The sequence below is a fragment of the Triticum dicoccoides genome, chromosome 7B, assembly GCF_002162155.2.
Source record: "Triticum dicoccoides isolate Atlit2015 ecotype Zavitan chromosome 7B, WEW_v2.0, whole genome shotgun sequence".
Classification (NCBI taxonomy): Eukaryota; Viridiplantae; Streptophyta; class Magnoliopsida; order Poales; family Poaceae; genus Triticum; species Triticum dicoccoides.
The window spans coordinates 500,467,691-500,486,572 of NC_041393.1; the positions used below are offsets into that span (position 1 = coordinate 500,467,691).

At 48.8% G+C, this 18,882-nt stretch overlaps 1 protein-coding gene across 1 annotated transcript; it reads left to right on the forward strand.

The window, feature by feature from the left end:
• Positions 1-16,735: 16,735 nt before the first annotated feature.
• Positions 16,736-18,653, forward strand: LOC119336226 (probable NAD(P)H-dependent oxidoreductase 1). Its single transcript, XM_037608234.1, has 2 exons — positions 16,736-17,628; positions 18,385-18,653. Exons 1-2 carry the CDS (start codon positions 16,861-16,863, stop codon positions 18,607-18,609), a joined length of 993 nt encoding a protein of 330 aa, XP_037464131.1. The 5' UTR covers positions 16,736-16,860; the 3' UTR covers positions 18,610-18,653.
• The last annotated feature ends 229 nt before the right edge of the window (positions 18,654-18,882 follow it).

Consider the following 18,882-nt stretch of genomic DNA (forward strand, 5'->3'; position numbering starts at 1 on the left):
CTTTGCTCAATAATTCTTATTAATTCCAAATTGACTTTCGTGGAGTTTCAGGACTTTTGGAGCTGTGCAGAATAGGTTTCCAATATTTGCTCCTTTTCCAGCCAAAATTCCAGCTGCCGGCATTCTCCCTCTTCATGATAAACCTTGTAAAATAAGAGAGAATAGCCATAAGTATTGTGATATAATGTGTAAACAGCCCATAATGCAATAAATATCGATATAAAAGCATGATGCAAAATGAACGTATCAGGGGGATAGACCCCGTGTAGCCTCATCCACACCTTAGTAGATTTCAAGATATCGGGGCTAGCCTAGCCCCTCAGTCCGACTAGCCGCCAGGCCGTCTTCCGTGGTCGGCTGGAGCCAACCGGCCACCTCCTAGAAGGCGGTGTGCCTCAGAAGACGGCGAGAGCATGGGCCGACTCCTAGCAGGTGTACTATCGCCGCCTCAAAGTCTGCACCCACCTGCTACGACAAGACCGGGCGTGGCAGCAGTGCCACCTGCCACCCCCGAATCCCGGAAGGAACGTGGCTACAGTGCGGATGTACCAGGCGGACACCCTCCGCTTGGCACGACACTGTAGCCATGGGGCCTATGATGGTGCCTACGTTAGGCAGGGCCATGCCCCTACGACGGTTGGTCGGTACGGCCCGCAGGCGCCGGCCCTACCTGTCTGCGTACCCCAGAAGACGGCAAGGCCTGAGCAGGCGGCCTTGAGGGGAGGCCAGCTCCTAGCAGGCGGCCGCCCCTCCCCTTGGAGTCTATGCACAATTAACCAGAGGTGACGGGGTGTGGCTACAGTGATCGCCCACCAGGCAGTGGCGCTGTACCCACGCGCCCCCCGACCAAGCCATCATCATCAGCGGCAAGGCTCTAGTGCAGCCTATTCCCGTGGCCCACAGGCGGCGGCCCCTACCTGTCGGCGGAGCTCGCGGCAGCCGGCGGGACCCACCAGGCGGCGGGCCCAAGCAGCCGGCGGCGAAGTCGGAGCCCAGAGACACTGACGGCCGGGTCCTGGGACCAGCCGGATTACCATTGTACCCCTGGGGGTAGGCCTATATAAACCCCCAAGGGTCACCATGCAAAGGGTTCATCCTTCTTAGATCATACACACACCTATAGCTAGAGAGGAGTAGAGCAAGCAGCCTTCTTCCTCCTCTAGCCCGAACAGCTCAAGGAGCACCCTTGTACTAGCTATTGATCATAGTGATGCGGAGACCCCACAAAGCAAGATTAGGGGTGTTGTCTCCACGGAGAGCCCCGAACCTGGGTAAGACCCGGCATCGCTTGCGGTCTTGCCTACTCCTGCTTCTAGAGCCCAGCAACGTTCTATTGACCCCATACATGATTAGCCACCCGTTGGCATATGTCGAGGAAATACCACGACAGAAACAAGTAGACCAATAGCAATGAATGTCACACGGAAACACACACGGATAGATAAATGGGGTCATGCAACCAAGGAATGAGCACAAAATGTGGAGTCCACGGAAAACGCTCGTGTTGCACAACTCAAGATAGATGCTAGCATGATTGTTCAATAGGAGGATACGACAGTTGTGAACAACCTATAAGATGCAAAATGTAGCAACTTCCATCCCAAGTATGCTATGTATGTATGGTTCACGGTGTTTCTCACACAATGATCCAAGATGATTGGATATGATACCATATGATATATTGTGATGCTATGGCTATTGCTTACAAGCTCTTTGCTCTTTCTCTTTGCTTAAAATCTTATTCTATTTTTTTGTATTGTCACTTATGCGAAATGCACAAACCAAATAGCAATTGTGTATATGCGGGAACAATCTTGTGACACAAGAGATGATATGATACCAAGATGATACCAATATGATATGGTATGTATGTAATGGAAGGTGTAGACCAATGATCACTAATGTTCACAAGTACATTACTGGCAATACTCAATGGCTAGTCTCGGTAGGCAAGTGGCGCAAAATGGGCTAGGGGTTATCAATGCAATGGCAAGGGGAATATACAATGGTGTCATCGAGGTTACCGTCCCTTGCTTACGGTTGATGGAGTCAAAATGGTGAAGTGGTCAATGTCGATGACGACCTCGTGGCGATGATGAGTGGCGGTGTTCTTGATGTAGAACCGTCCCTAATTAGCTGAAACACCTTAGGAAACGGAAAAACCGCAAACTCAAAATCTCCAAAGGCAAATGTCAAATGGTGGTAGCGGAAAAGCGGCGGTGGTTTGCACTTGGCAATGCGGAAGTGGGATTATGGGTTATATGAGTCGGCAATGCGGAAGTGGAGGTTATCGTGGTGTGCTATACACGTGTCAGAGATGAAGTTGCTGTCCCTAAGTAGCCAAAACACCTTAGGAGACACAAGCCACAACTCAAACAAGCTCAAACAAAATTGGGTTAAGTTGGGGTGGCGAAAGTGTATGGTGGTGGTTGAAGAAGAAGCAATCATCCCTAAGTAGCCGAAACACCTTAGGAGACTCGAGTCACTACTCAAACAACATCAAATGCAATGGGCTGCAATATGGGTTAGGTTGCGGAAGTCAGTGGTGGTATAGTGGATGGTATGGTGGAAGGCCTAGGCAAAGATGCCAAAGTTCCAAAACTTTTATGGAGTAAAATGGTGCTGAAACCTATCTAGATGGATGGGGGTGTCAATAGCTACTCAATGAGCTAAAGAACGCGAAAATTGGACTCCGGATGTGAAAGTTATGGGCAAAACGGTAAAACGCGGGAGGCTGAATTCCTAGGGGTCGGACATCCGGGGGTGGGGCTGATGTCCAGAACCGTGTAGATTTTGTGCTCCAGGAGCCGGATGTCCAGCTTGGGGCCCGGATGTCCGGCCCAATGGCACGAATGTCTGGCCCAACGATTCCAGATCGGGATTTGGACTTTGAAATGCGATTTGGGGGCGGAAATTGATGATTTCGGGGCAAAATTTGACGAATTTGGTGGATGGAAGGCGAGGAAACTTGGGGAGATGCTAGATACACTTGAAACCAAGAAAATCCATGGATCAAAATCAACAAAACATCATCAAATTTTGCTCCACATCAAACCAAAAAATCACAAAAAAAATTGGGGGGGCTATTTTTAGTAGGGGTATTCGAATTTAGGACGTAATCAAGCAAAAGAAGGCTAGAAACAAGGTGTGGGGGCTCCAAATTCATGATCAACCTGGCTCTGATACCAAGATGATGTAGGGTAGAACCCTAGATGCCCGATCTTTCATGAAATTGAGGGAATTCCGCAAAGAACACGAAGAACACAGGGAAGAACAGAGAGAAATCACAAGGGGAAACACTCAAGAACAAGTCCAATCACACATCCACTAGACAATCAAACACACAAGATCCACAAGGCACATGAACAATAAAAGGAAAGATACAAAGTAAAGTTCATTTCCAAGACGAGGTCTTGATGGTATCCTAGATGGACCTTCCCGCGAGGGGGTCTTGATGATATCCCGCAGGATCTTCTCCAAGATGGAGGTCTTGGCCTCCAATGGAGTAGTCTCTCTCTCCCTCTCCAGAGAAGAGTATGAGAAAAGCCCACATACAAATGAGCTATCACTTTGCTAACCCTAACTAGGAGGAGGGGGAGGACTATATATAGTCTAAGCCATGAAGGGGTAAGTGGAAAAGGGATACATGGGCCTTTGGCCCGACTCTGCGCGCAGGTAGGCGCCGGATGTTCGGGCTAGGGGGATAGATGTCCGGGCACTCGTGAGGCATCGGATGTCCAGGGCGGTTGGCCGGATGTCTAGCCCGAGTGGGGTAACCTTCTGGCTTCGGGTGCCTCACGCCAGATTTCTTGGGGCGATGTCGGATGTCCGGGTTGTGTTGCGCCAGATGTCCGGGCACATGGGCCGGATGTACGGGCGCTGATGCTTCGGCCGTCTGTTGGTGCAGCTCGTGGGCGGCTGCACAGGCGCCGGATGTCCGGCCTCTAGCCCGGATGTCTGGCCATTGTAGCTTCGGCAGCTTCGTCTTCTTCCATTGTTGCTTCCATGCTTCCCTCGCGGATGGTGTAGTTGTTCCTTGGCGCTTGCACTCCTCCTCCTCGTCCGTGAAGCTCAAACAATACCTATGCATGCACACGGAAGAAGTGTCAAAAACCCACAAATCTTTGAATTTCTCCCTGTTTTCGAGCTCATCCCGAGCCTCACCCGCATGCAGTTGACCTGCCCGGACGATTCAGACCCTAAGTCGGATCATCCGTACCTGCCCAGATCATCCAGCTTCCACTGTCGAAACTGCATTTTCTGCTGTTTTTTTACACCGCCACCGAATACCCATTTCGGCCACCACCATCCCACTTCCGCTTACCCCTCGACATACCCAATCATACCATCGCTTTCCGCTACCACCATTAGACTTTGGTTTTGAGAATTTGAGTTGTGGTTCATTGTTTCCTAGGGTGTTTCGGCTAACAAAAAGAGGTCGCACGTCTTGAGGAGCTTCAAGAGATGAGGAATCGTGCTAACCTTCCACGACCTCAACTCCAAGCTAACAATCAAGCGGAGGATGAGGAGCACGTGGCTCATGACCATCCTCCATGGTAATAGAGTCCTCATCATAACCATAGACCACAACACAACGAAAAGCAACTCTACGGCAAGCTCAAGTTCACCATGCCTAGGTTCTCTGGAAGCAATGACCCTGAAGACTACCTTTCATGGGCATTGAAAGTTGACAAGATCTTTCATTTGCACAACTATGAAGAAGAGAAGAAGATTTCCATGGCATCTCTTGAGTTCCAAGACTGTGTCCTCATTTGGTGGGAGAAAGTCATTGAGCGTCGAGCGGCAAGAGGTGACCCGCCCATCACAACATGGAATCAAATGAAGGATGTCATGCGAGCGAGCTTTGTACCCACGTACTATAATTGTGTATTCTTCAAGAGATTGCAACTTCTCAAACAAGGCACAAAGTATGTTTAAGAGTACTACAAAGAAATGGAGATTGCCGTGATTCGAGCAAATGTCACAGAAGATGAGGAGCAAACCATGGTGATGTAGGGTAGAACCCTAGATGCCCGATCTTTCACAAAATGGAGGGGATCCCGCAAAGAATACAAAGAACACAGGGAAGAACGGAGAGAAATCACAAGGGGAAACACTCAAGAACAAGTCCAATCACACATCCACTAGACAATCAAACACACAAGATCCACAAGGTACATGAACAACAAAAGGAAATATAAAAGGTAAAGTTCATCTCCAAGAGGAGGTCTTGATGGTATCCTAGATGGATCTTCCTGCGAGGGGGTCTTGATGATATCCCGCGGGATCTTCTCCAAGATGGAGGGCTTGGCCTCCAATGGAGTAGTCTTTCTCTCTCCAGAGAAGAGTAGGAGCAAAGCTCACATACAAATGAGCTATCACTTTGTTAACCCTAACTAGGAGGAGGGGGAGTATATATAGTATAAGCCATGAAGGGGTAAGTGAGAAAGGGATACATGGGCCTTTGTCCCGACTCTGTGTGCAGGCAGGCGACGGATGTTCGGGCTGGGGGGATGGATGTCCGAGCTCTCGTGAGACGCTATCCGGGGCGGTTGGTCGGATGTCCAGCCCGAGCGGGGTACCTTCTGGCTTTGGGTGCCTCATGCTGGATTTTTGGGGGCGATGCCAGATGTCCGGGCTGTGGTGTTGCGCCAGATGTCTGGGCACACGGGCCAGATGTCCGGCCGCTGATGCTTTGGTCGTCTGTTGGTGCAACTCGTGGGCGGATGCACAGGCGCGGGATGTCCGGCCTCTGACCCGGATGTCCGGCCATTGTAGCTTCACTAGCTCTGTCTTCTTCCGTCGTCACTTCCATGATTCCCTCACGGATGGTGTAGTTGTTCCTTGGCTCTTGCACTCCTCCTCGCCGTCCATGAAGCTCCAACAATACCTATGCATGCACACGGGAGAAGTGTCAAGTAGTATACCATCCTTGAAGGGGTCAAGTGAGCACGTGTAAAGGAGATGATTCACCTTTGTGTATGTGAAGTAGATGTTGCACGTGTCACTCGTCGAACGGACTCTTGACATGGTGATGTCCATAGGATGCTCCGCATCACATGGCATGTTTCGGGCCTCAACCATCCTATCAAGAAGATCGCCGACTTCCAACCTTACTACAACCTCATTGAACTCGTGCACCAAGCTACGAAGGCGGAGCAACAAGTGCAAGAAGACTACAAGTATGCCAAGTACTCTTCCAAGACATACAACTCCTACAACCAAGCTTCAACGACTACAATGCTTTCTACATCAACAAAGCCTTCTTCAAGCAACGGTGACAAGTCCAACTACAGGAAACCTTCGTCAACTTCGACACCAAGTTGTCCTCCTACTACAAGCCACTTCAAGACGAGAGCTTCATCATCAACGACTCCAAACGATGAGACCGACAAGACAAGTTCCATCAAGTGTTTTACTTTCCAAGGCCGAGGACACTAGACATATCAATGTCCCACAATACGCACCATATTGCCAACGATGATGGCATGTACGAATCTATGAGTGAAAAAGAAATGGAAGCCCTTGAGCACGTGGCAATGCACCGGTAAGTGAATGAAGATGAAGATGCCCAAGTCTTTTCGTGACAATGATTCGAGCCCGGCTCTTGTTGTCTCCAAGGTCTTGACACTTCAACACCAACAAGAGGAATACCAACTTTGCCACATCTTCCACACCAAAGTGGACATCAACGGTCATTCCGTTAAGGTCATCATCAACGGAGGAAGTTGCCACAACTTGGCAAGTGAAGAGCTATGTTCCAAGCTACAATTGGTCAAGATGAAGCACCCTTGCCCCTACAAGGTCCAATGGCTTAGCGACTCCGGCACCATCCACGTGGAGCACACTGTTCAAGTCTCCTTCGAGATTGGAGCATACGAATACACTTTGGAGTGTGATGTGGTTCCCATGTCAGTTTCCCATCTCCTAATTGGATGAGCATGGCAATTCGACCGCCGCGTCATCCACAATGGGCGAACCAATCACTATAGATTCAAGATAAAGGGAAAGGAGTGCGTGCTATGACCTATGTCACCAAGTCAAATGATTGCCGACAAGCAAGCAACTACCCATCATGGAGAGAATAGCGAGAGACCGAACCACCAAAAAGAGAGTGAGCGCCACAAGCCCAAATTGACTGCCTCCACAATGCGCTACAAGAAAAACTTAGTGCTATTCGCTACCAAAAGTGAGATGAGAGAAGTGTGTGCGAACCCATCAAGTGTTATGCACTATGTCCTATTGTGCTAGGACGAGGCAACAACAACTAGACTCACCCTCTACCTTTAGTGTTGTCTCATATCTTGCAGGAATTCAAGGAGTCTTCCCTGATGAGATACCTCCGGGACTACCTCCACTATGAGGAACCGAACACCGAATTAATCTCATCCTCGACGCGCTACTACCTAACAAGGCACCCTACCGCGTCAACCCTAAAGAAACCAAGGAATACAAAGGCAAGTACGACAACTGATTGACAATGGGCTTGTGTGTGAAAGTTTACGCCCTTGTGCTGTACCGGTCATACTAGTGCCTAAGAAATACGGTAGTTTTTGCATGTGTTCCGATTGTAGAACCATCAATGCTATCACCGTTCGTTATAGATATCCTATTCCACGCCTTGATGACATGCTAGACGAACTTAGTGGAGCCACAATTTTCTCTAAAATTGATCTTAAAAATGGCTACTATCAAATACGCATACAAGAAGGTGACGAATGGAAAACCGCTTTCAAAACCAAGTTGGCTTGTATGAATGGTTTCTCATGCCTATGATTTTATCCGAAGCACCTGGCACCTTTATGCGTGTGATGCATTTTGTTCTTCGCCCCGACATTGGCGTATTTGTTGTGGTCTACTTTGACGGTATTCTTGTGTTTAGCAAATCTCTCAAAGATCATGTCACCCATGTTCAAACCATTTAGCAAACTCTTAGAAAAGAGCGCCTTTATGCTAACATGGAGAAATGCAAATTTGGCATTGACAAACTTGTTTTCTTGGGTTTTGTTGTGTCTTCTAAGTGTGTTCATGTAGATGAAGCTAAAACTGATGCTATTAAAACTTGGCCACAACCAACCAACTTGCAACAAGTGTGAGGTTTCCTTGGCTTAGCCGGTTTCTATCGTAGATTCGTTAAGGATTTTAGCACCATTGCTTCTCCTTTGCATGCTTTGAGTAAGAAAAGTGCACCATTTGTTTGGGGACCATCCCAAGATACCACATTTAATGAGCTTAAGAATTTTCTTACATATGCTCCTTTTCTTGCTTTGCCCAATTTTGACAAAACTTTTGAAGTTCATTGCGATGCTAGTGGAAATGGTATAGGAGGTGCGTTAATGCAAGAAAAGCAGCCAATTGCTTACTTTAGTGAGAAACTTTCCGGAGAGCAACTCAATTATCCCATCTATGACAAAGAGCTATATGCCTTAGTGCGAGTATTGCGTGAGTGGGAACACTATTTTCGCCCTCATGATTTTTTCATCCATACGGATCATGAAACACATAAATACCTTAAGGGTCAAACTAAATTGAATAAATGACATGCCAAGTGGAGTGAGTTCATAGAATCATTTCCTTATGTCATCAAGTACATCAAAGGTAAGGAAAATGTTGTGGCGGATACTCTTTCCCGCAAACACATGCTTGTTACCCAACTTGAATTGAATGTCATTGGCTTTGAGCACATAAAAGACTTGTATGCACATGATCCTACTTTTGCTATCCCTTATGCCAAATGTTTGACGCATACATCTCGGGAATGCTATTACATCACAGATGATTATCTTATGAGAGCTAACAAGCTATATATCCCCGAGTCTTCTCTTGGTGTGTTACTTTTGCAAGAATCTCATGGAGGAGGACTTATGGGACACTTTGGACGAGGCAAGATATTCTCTACGCTCTCCAAGAACTACTTTTGGCCCAAGATGTTCCGTGATGTCTCATGTTTCACCAACCAATGCTCTACATGTCGCAAAGCTAACTCTAAAGCTCAATCCCATGATCTTTATATGTCACTTCCTATTCCGTATCACCCATGGGAAGATATTAGTATGGACTTTGTGCTTGGTTTTCCTAGAACTCAAAATGGCAAGGATTCCGTTTTTGTTGTTGTGGACCGTTTCTCTAAGATGGCACACTTTATACCATGCAACAAGATACACAATGCTTCACATGTTGCCAATCTCTTTTGTAGGGAAATCTTGCATCTACATGGAGTGCCCAAGACTATCATGTCGGACCGCGACGTCAAGTTCCTAAGCTACTTTTGGAAGACACTATGCGCCAAACTTGGAATCAAGCTCCTATTCTCTTCGGCATACCATCCACAAACGACGGCCAAATGGAGGTCACGAACCGGATGCTATCTACTCTCCTACGCGTGTTGATTAAGAAGAGCATCAAGGAGTGGGAGGAGTGTCTACCCATCACCGAGTACGCCGACAACCGCGCAAGACATTCGACTACCGGCAAGTCCCTCTTTGAGGTCGTCTACGGTTTCAATCGGTTGTCCCCATTGGACATCCTACCTCTACCACTACAAGAGCGCATCAACATGGATGCGAGCGCTAGGGCGGGATATCTCAAGAAGATGCATGAAGATACAAGGCACACAATCAAGCGCCAAGTACAACGCCTCGCAACCAAGATCAACATCAACAAGAACCCCATGATATTCAACACCGGAGATCTTGTTTGGCTACTCCTTCTCAAGGACCGCTTCCCCAACGAACACAAGTCTTCTACCTCAAGATGATGTACCCTTCAAGGTGCTTGCATGATATAGTAACAATGCCTACAAGATCGACATCCCACATGACAAGTACAACGTGAGTGATATCTTCAATGTCAAGGATCTCTCTTCCTACCATGGTGATGAGGCTTTCGATCCAAGGTCAGATCTTTCCCAGGGGGGATATGATGTGGAGGATCCCAAGTCATCCCCATGGACCTATCATCGTCTCACCAAGTGGCAAGTGGACTCATGACACGAGCAGGTGCAAGAGCTCTCAAAACCGAGGTGACATCACTCCTCTCGCAACTCCATTTTGAACCACATGAGACATGGCTACTACCTCAAACGGAGACACTTTGCATTCTCAGGTACATCTAAGATAGACATGGAGAAGCTAAGGAGCAAGGAGGATCGGAGCAGGAATACATAGGCAAAGACGAAGAAGAAATCAGCCAAGTCCCAGGCTGGCCGGACAAGGTCCTAGGCGATCTGAATAGAGTCCGGACGATTTGGCTACAACACCCGAAGACCACAGCAGTTGGCCTCCTGAGGCCGGATCATCCGGACCCCGGCCCGGATCATCTAGACGAGGTCGGACGCCTGGACCAGCACGAGACAACCGAAGCCCCCGCAGCCGCCACGACACCCTCGGACGATCCTGAAGGTCGCCCGGATCATCCAGACTCCTGAAGCCCAGATCATCCAGACCCTGCTTGCATGCATGATGTTGAGCTGAGGCCCATGTACCCTTTTGTCCCCTTTGCCTATATAAACGACTCCACCTCCACTTTTCTAGGGTTAGCATTGGTTTAGCTCATATGATAGATAGAGCTTTGCTCATCCCCTTGATACCTACTCCATTGGAGGCCAAGCCCTCCATCTAGGAGAAGATACCCCAAGTGGATTCAAGCCCTCCACCTAGGAGAAGATCCCCTAGTGGATTCAAGACCTCCTCTTGGAGAAGAACTAGTTACTTGTATCTTTCCTTTGTTGTCTTTGCATCTTGTGATCTCTTTGTGTTCATGGATCTAGCTGAAGGAGATATGCCCTAGAGTCAATAATAAAGTTATTATTTATTTCCTTATATCATGATAAATGTTTATTATTCATGCTATAATTGTATTAACTAGAAACTTAGTATATGTGTGAATACATAGACTAAACATAGTGTCCCTAGTATGCCTCTACTTGACTAGCTTGTTAATCAAAGATGGTTATGTTTCCTAACCATAGACATGTGTTGTCATTTTATGAACGGGATCACATCATTAGGAGAATGATGTGATGGACAAGACCCATCCGTTAGCTTAGCATTATGATCGTTACAGTTTCATTGCTACTTCTTTCTTCATGACTTATACATGTTCCTCAGACTATGAGATTATGCAACTCCCGAATACCGTTGGAACACTTTGTGTGCTATCAAACGTCACAACATAATTGGGTGATTATAAAGATGCTCTACAGGTGTCTCCGAAGGTGTTTGTCGGGTTGGCATAGATCGATATTAGGATTTGTCACTTCGTGTATCGAAGAGGTATCTCTGGGCCCTCTCGGTAATGCTCATCATAATAAGCCTTGCAAGCAATGTGACTAATGAGTTAGTTGTGGGATGAAGTATTACGGAATGAGTAAAGAGACTTGGCAGTAATGATATTGAACTAGGTATGATGATACGACGATCGAATCTCGGGCAAGTAACATACAGATGACAATGGGAACAACGTATTGTTATGCGGTTTGACCGATAATGATCTTCATAGAATATGTAGGAGCCAATATGAGAATCCAGGTTCCTCTATTGGTTATTGATCGGAGATGTGTCTCGATCATGTCTACATAGTTCTCGAACCCATAGGGTCCGCACGCTTAGCGTTCGATGACGATTTGTATTATGAGTTGTGTGTTTTTGATGACTGAAGTTTGTTAGGAGTCCCGGATGAGATCACGGACGTGACGAGGAGTCTCAAAATGGTCGAGACATAAAGGTTGATATATTGGACGACATTATTCGGACACCGGAGGAGTTCTGAGTGGTTTCGGGTAAAAACGGAGTGCCGGAGGGGTTACCGGAATCCCCCCCGGGAAGCAATGGGCCAACATGGGCCATAGGGGAGAGAGAGGACAGCCCACATAGGGGAGGCGCCCCCCCATGGGTAGTCCTAATAGGACAAGGGAAGGGGGTGCGGGTCCCCTCTCCCTCTCCCTTGCTTCCCCTCTTCCACCAGGTGGAATCCTACTAGGACTTGGAGTCCTAGTAAGACTCCCTTCTCCTAGCGCACCCCCTCTCCTCCTTTATATATGGGGGCAGGGGGCACCCCAAGGCACATCAAGTTCTCTTAACCGTGTGCGGTGCCCCCCTCCACAGTTACACACCTCGGTCATATCGTCATAGTGCTTAGGCGAAGCCCTGCGCCGGTAACATCATCAACACCGTCGCCACGCTGTCGTGCTGATGGAACTCTCCCTTGTACTCAACTGGATCAAGAGCTCGAGGGACGTCATCGGGCTGAACGTGTGCTGAACGCGAAGGTGCCGTACGTTCGGTGCTTGGATCAGTTGGATCGTGAAGACGTTCGACTACATCAACCGCGTTAACTAAATACTTCCGCTTCCGGTCTATGAGGGTACGTGGACACACTCTCCCCTCTCGTTTCTATGCATCTCCTAGATAGATCTTGCGTGATTGTAGGAATTTTTTTGAATTACTACGTTCCCCAACACTAGCATATGTGTGATTGGATGAAGTCAATTTGAGTGTTTCCTCTTGTTTTCCCCCTTGTGTTCTTCGTGTGTTCATCGCGTTCTTCGTGGGATCCCCTCCAAATCATGAGAGATCGGCCCTAGGGTTTCTACCCTACATCAGGAGGTCACTACGCCGAGCCAGATGGCCCGCAGCGGCGATCCAGGGGAGGGCTGCAGCCAGGCCGCCCCGAAGGACAGGCCGCCGAGCGATGGCGGCGACGACGGCGGCGGTGACCACAACTACACAGCCTTCTACAAACTCCTCGGCATGAACTAGGAGTAGTTTTACATTTTATCTATGTAAATTCATCTAAATATCAATGAAATCGCCTATATTTTGTCCCAATTTACTAAATTTCGTCGAATTTGGGCTTTTTAAAAGAAATTGGTCGATGTCGGTGCGGTCGCAGCTGGGATTCGGTTCCCCCCACGCCAAAAATTTTTGTCGGCAGATCCCCAAGAGCCGCTATTTTTCGCCTAAAAGCACCCTTGGGGGACGAACGGCTAGAGATGCCCTTAAGCCATTTTGCTTTGATATAAGAGCATCTCCAGCCGCGCCCCCAGAATGGCCTCCCCAGGCGATTTATTTGCGCCGGCGCCGAAAAAACGGCCCAGTCGCGCCCCCAGGACGCCGAATTCCGCCGGCTCGGCCCGTTTTTGTGCCCAGCGCTCGCAGGCCGAACCTGGTGCACTGGGGGGCGCTCTGGGGCTCCAGCACAAGGGGAAAGCGTTCCTGGGGCCACATTGACAGGCAAAAAGTTAAGCCACCCGCCCAGATTTGCCTCCTACCCCCCGCGATCGGCCGTCAACCTGCGCCTCCCTGACGATCCCGGCGCCGACCACCGCCCGCCACAGCTAGGTAGACCATCTCCCGCCGGGAAAAAAGAAGGGGTTTCGCCGAGGCAGCCACCTCGTCGCCGCCCGGCCACCATTTCCGGCGTTCCGGCCGCGAGGGCTTGTACACTGGTGGGCTTACGCCCACCTCGCCCACAAGGTGTTCGGTGAATTGCCCGGCCCGGTGATGGACTCCGAAGATGAGGAGGCGCTCGCGGCGTTGCTGGATGAGGAAGCTGAAGCTAACGTCCAGGAGCAGGAGCATCTCATGGTGCTCGCTGCCCTCGCTGGCCTGCTCGCGAGCAGTGAAAAGCCGCGATGAGGTGGCTCGGCGCTTGGGCGGGTGAAAGCAAAGAACCGGCATCGTCTGGAAGACTACTGCATTCTCTACTCGGACTACTTCGCCGATGCTCCATTGCACGGTGAGAAAACATTTCGGCGCCGTTATCGGATGAGCCAAAAGCTTTTCCTCCGGATTGTGAATTCCATTCGGGAGTTCGACAACTACTTCAAGTGCAAGAAGGATTGCATGGGCACACTTGGATTCACCTCGATCCAGAAGTGCACGACAGCTATGAGGATGCTTGCATATGGAGCTCCCGGTGATTCACTCGACGACTATGGGCGCATGGCCGAGTCCACCACCATTGAGTGTTTCTACAAGTTCTGTAGGGCAGTGGTGGCAGTGTTTTGACCGCAGTACTTGCGAACACCCAATGCGGAAGACACTGCTCGGATCCTAGCGCAGAATGAAGCAAGAGGATTTCCTGGGATGCTTGGAAGCATCGACTGCATGCATTGGAAATGGAAGAACTGTCCATTTTCTTGGCAGGGGTTGTACAAAGGCGCCAAAGGCGGTTGCAGTGTGGTGCTTGAGGCAGTGGCCACACAGGACCTCTGGATTTGGCACTCTTTCTTTGGGATGCCAGGAACTCACAATGACCTCAATGTCCTGCAGTGCTCCCCAGTCTTTGCAAAGCTTGTTGAAGGTCATTCTCCTTCGGTGAATTTCGAGGTCAATGGACGGCAGTACAACAAGGGGTACTATCTAGCTGATGGCATCTATCCGAGATGGTCGACATTTGTGAAGACCATCTCAAACCATGTGCCAGGAGGCAAGAACGCCTGGTTTGCGAAGATTCAGGAGGCTTGCAGGAAGGATGTCGAGCGGGCATTTGGTGTGCTCCAATCTCGATTTGCTGTTGTCCGGTACCCCGCTCAGACGTGGTCGAAAGATCAAATGTGGGAGATCATGACTTGTTGTGTCATCTTGCACAACATGATCATTGAGAGCGAGCAGGAAGAGTCAGTGTTTGACATTGAACCATATTACAAGCAGGGTCCTCTTGCCCAAGTTGATCACCAGCTACCGGCAAACTGGACTGACTACCTCAATATGCGTCAGGAGATCCGAGACCCACAGGTGCATCAAGAACTGCAACACGATCTGGTGGAGCACCTATGGAGGCTCAAGGGCAAGGCCGGGAATGATGTGTGATGAAACTTGAGTTTTTATTTGTTAAACTTTATAATTTGTATTGAACTATTTTGTTGAACTATTTGACGTCGTGAACTATTTGTTGAACTATTTGATTTATGTGATGAAACACGCCGAACTATGTGACGAACTAATTGATTTCTATTTGTATGCAAAAATCACGTTGAACCGTGCCGAATATGGGCCGATTCATGCAGATATCGGACTGTTTTTGACATATTTGGGCTGAAAGCTGGGCTGAAATTGGCGCCTCGGGGCGACGGCTGGGTGCCGAACCACCCCAGCGCCGAGTTTATCGCCGGCGCACCCCTACGCCGCTTTTTCGGCACCCTGAGGGGCCAAACGGCTGAAGATGCACCAAGACATTCATTTTTACTCTCGCCCTGTGACCTGCGTCACTCATAGTTGACGGATATTTTAGCTCGGCCGCTTTTGCTGACTCACTTTTGCTTGTCGCTCATACGATGACCTTTTTTTTTTCTCCTAATCAATTCTGTACTTGATTCATCACATAAATGAGTTTATGGTCCAAAACTGATCATTTTCGGAGTTTTTAGCCTAAAGAGTGTACTATCAATTTGAATTAATGACTTAATAACACATTTCACTTCCATTTTGGAAACAGATAAAAACAAATTTCTAACTTTAGCCTTTTCTCTCTCACGATTGGTACGTACATACTAATGCAAACCCTTTGAAAATGATCAAACATGCTTTTTCAAATAAATGATGTCCACTTCATGATGGGCTACTATAAAATATCACTCATTCTGAAGTTTAACAAGCCAACAATAAGAAAAGGCTAGGATGGAAAGCAACAGAGCACCAAAAGGTCATTTGTAGCCCACTCCTAACAAGAACACTACAACGAGATCCCCAAAAAAGCCTAAAAAATCGAGGCAACGAGAAAAACAAGGGAGTGGCTAGATGTAACTAGTCTGAAAAATTAATTTAGGCCAGCCATTAATTAGAGCCGTCAGATGTATAATGAATAGCCGGATGCTTTCTCCAACCTTCTGATGTCTTCTTCCCCAACTACCCCACGAACCACTGACCCGACTGTCAGCCACCACACCCGCAGCCGGCGGCGCTCTCATGCCAGCCTCGCCGCCCTGCCCACCCCTCAGCCGCCACCCGCATCATCCCTCTAGCCCCGATGAGGGACAAAACTTTTTCGCCGAACGTGCACCATCCCAACACCCCTAAGATAGATAACGGGGTTCATTGTCACCCTAACATAGATAATTGGGTCGCTTGCCACCCTAAGATAGACCCAAAGGGCTTCTCTGGCGAGCTTCTTCCTTCCCTCCGGCAAGCTCCTTCCTTCTCTTCGGCTACTGCTTCCTTCAAGCGAAATTCCACCTACCCAAATTTTAAATTCAGGTGTCCCGCATGTACTAGCTCCGTTCCCAAATATAAGTCTTTTTAAAGATTTTAACAAGGGACTACATACGGAACAAAATGAGTGAATCCACATTCTAAAATATGTCTACATACATCCGCCCATTGTAATCCATTTGAAATGGATCGAAAGACTTATATTTAAGAACGGAGGGAGTACTTACTACTCCCTCCGTTCCAAAATTCTTGTCTTAGATTAGTCTAGATATAGATGTATCTAATACTAAAATGTGACTTGATACATCTGTATTTAGACAAATCTAAGACAAGAATTTTGGAACGGAGGGAGTAGCTAATTGTGAAAAAACAATATCACGTCTGGCCTACACGTCGCTTGGAGCCTGACATGCCGTCAGTTCTTACTCAGCTTGGCAGATGGCAATCAGACAATCCGTGCTTGGCCAAGCAGGCAGGAGGTCTTCACCTTCTCCTGTGTTGGGTTAGATGGAACTAAGCATCTCTCCACTGGGATAGTTGGATTAGATGAAACTAATTCACTTTAACCCTCCTTACTTGGATACTTTTAAATTATTTAAGTCCCGAACTAACCCAAACTAGCTCTAACCGCATGATCCAAACAGGCCCATAGTGCTACAAGCAAAAACACTGGACCCAACTGCTCAACCGATCACAAAGAACTCCATCCATGATCACTGGAGCCGGCGACGACGGGCACGGCGTTGGCGCCGGGGCAACGGCAATCCCGTCCGTGATCCTGAACACGGGCCACGCGATGCCGGTGCTGGGGTTCGGCACGGGCTCGCCAAGCAAGCCGGCGGACCTGGCGGACACCATCGTGCACGCCGTCCGTCTCGGCTACCGCCACCTGGACACGGCGTCCATGTACCGCACGGAGCCGGCGGTGGGCGCCGCCGTAGCCGAGTCCGTCCGCGCCGGCGCCGTGCCCTCCCGCACCGACCTCTTCGTCACCTCCAAGCTCTGGATCTCCGACGCGCGCCCGGGCCGCGTCGTCCCGGCGCTCCGCGAGTCGCTCGCCCGCCTCGGCCTAGCCTACCTTGACCTCTTCCTCGTCCACTGGCCCGTGGCCGCCACCGCCGGCGGCCTCCCGGTAGACAAGAGCACGCTGGTGGAGTTCTACATGGAGGGCGTGTGGCGCGGCATGGAGGAGTGCCACCGGTTGGGCCTGGCGAGGTCCGTCGGGGTGAGCAACTTCTCGGCGGCCAAGATGGAGAGGCTGCTGGCTCTCGCCGCCGTGCCGCCGGCGGTCAACCAGGTGGAGATGAACGTCGGGTGGAGACAGGAGAAGGTGCGGGAGGTGTGCGCCCGGCACGGCGTTGTTGTCTCCGCCTACTCGCCGCTCGGCGCGTACGGCGCCTTCTGGGGCTCCGACGCCGTCATGGAGAGCGGCGTCTTGCACGACGTCGCCGCCGCCAGAGGCAAGACCGTCGCGCAGGTAAACATGAAAGGAAGAAACAAATGTCAATTATTGCAGTGAAGTTTATATCAGATTTTTTTTTTCTAAATTAGCTTGTGTCAGATTATTTCAGTTCCTGCATAGGTTTTGTTCCTGAAGCAACCTTTTCAAGTTTGAAAAAAATAAATTAGGCAAAGACGGGGTAAAGCACAAATTTCATAAGAGAATCAACATAACAACTATCTAAACTTCTAAAGACATCATCTATGAATTTCGTATGTTTTTAACATGCCGTATGAAACAATAAATTAGGCAAATACAGGGTGGGTAAACCACAAATTTCGTAAGAGAATCAACATAACAACTATCTAAACTTCTATTCTAGACATTAGCACACTGAATCTCGTTAGAAATCAATGTAAAGAAGTTTATGTTGGATCGGTAAATCTCAGTCGACTAAGACTTAACCAATGTTACACTCGTGAGATCTTATGTGTAGATCCCCGCAAAAAAAAATCCATTTTCTTTCTCTTTTGAATATGCCATGTCACTTGACTGAGACTTGATTAAGTCTCAATCGATTAAGATCTAGCCACACCTTTTGCAAATTTGAATCCTATAGATCGTTTAGAAGCGGAATAATAGGTTCTATGCGCCCAAATCCTGCAAAATCACTAAGAAACTATTTCAGTCAAAAAAGGTGCTGATGGAAAATAAAAAGATGATATATGTGTTGATATTTTCGAACTGTAACAGAAATCAACATCGATCATGTCTTGTTGATGATGTGTACAGGTGGCGTTGAGGTGGCTATACGAGCAGAGCGTGTGCTTTGTGGCGAGGAGCTACAATGGTAAGAGGTTGAAGCAGAACATGGAGATCTTCGACTGGGAGTTGAGCGAGAAGGAGAAGGGGATGATTGACACGATACCGCAGAGGAGGGCGTCTTTGGGTGAGCGTTTCATGTCGCCCGACGGGCCTTACAAAACACCCGAGGAGCTCTGGGACAGCGATATATGAATATATGTACCCGGTTCGGAAATATTTGACGTGGTTTTAGTTCAGATTTGAGGGTACAGGAGCCCAGGGCTTCCTACAGTACAGGAGCATGCCGTGCCGTCGGTCGGCCTGGACACGTAGTAAAGCGCTCGCCGACAGAGCCACCTTTGGGTCTCTGAAAGGATGTCACCGTGGGTTCCCGACGCCGCTGCCGGACTGGAAGCATTGGATTGGACGCGACCGCCAAACTGAATAAACCTCGTCGTCTGATCGGACCCGCGCACAACGGCCGCC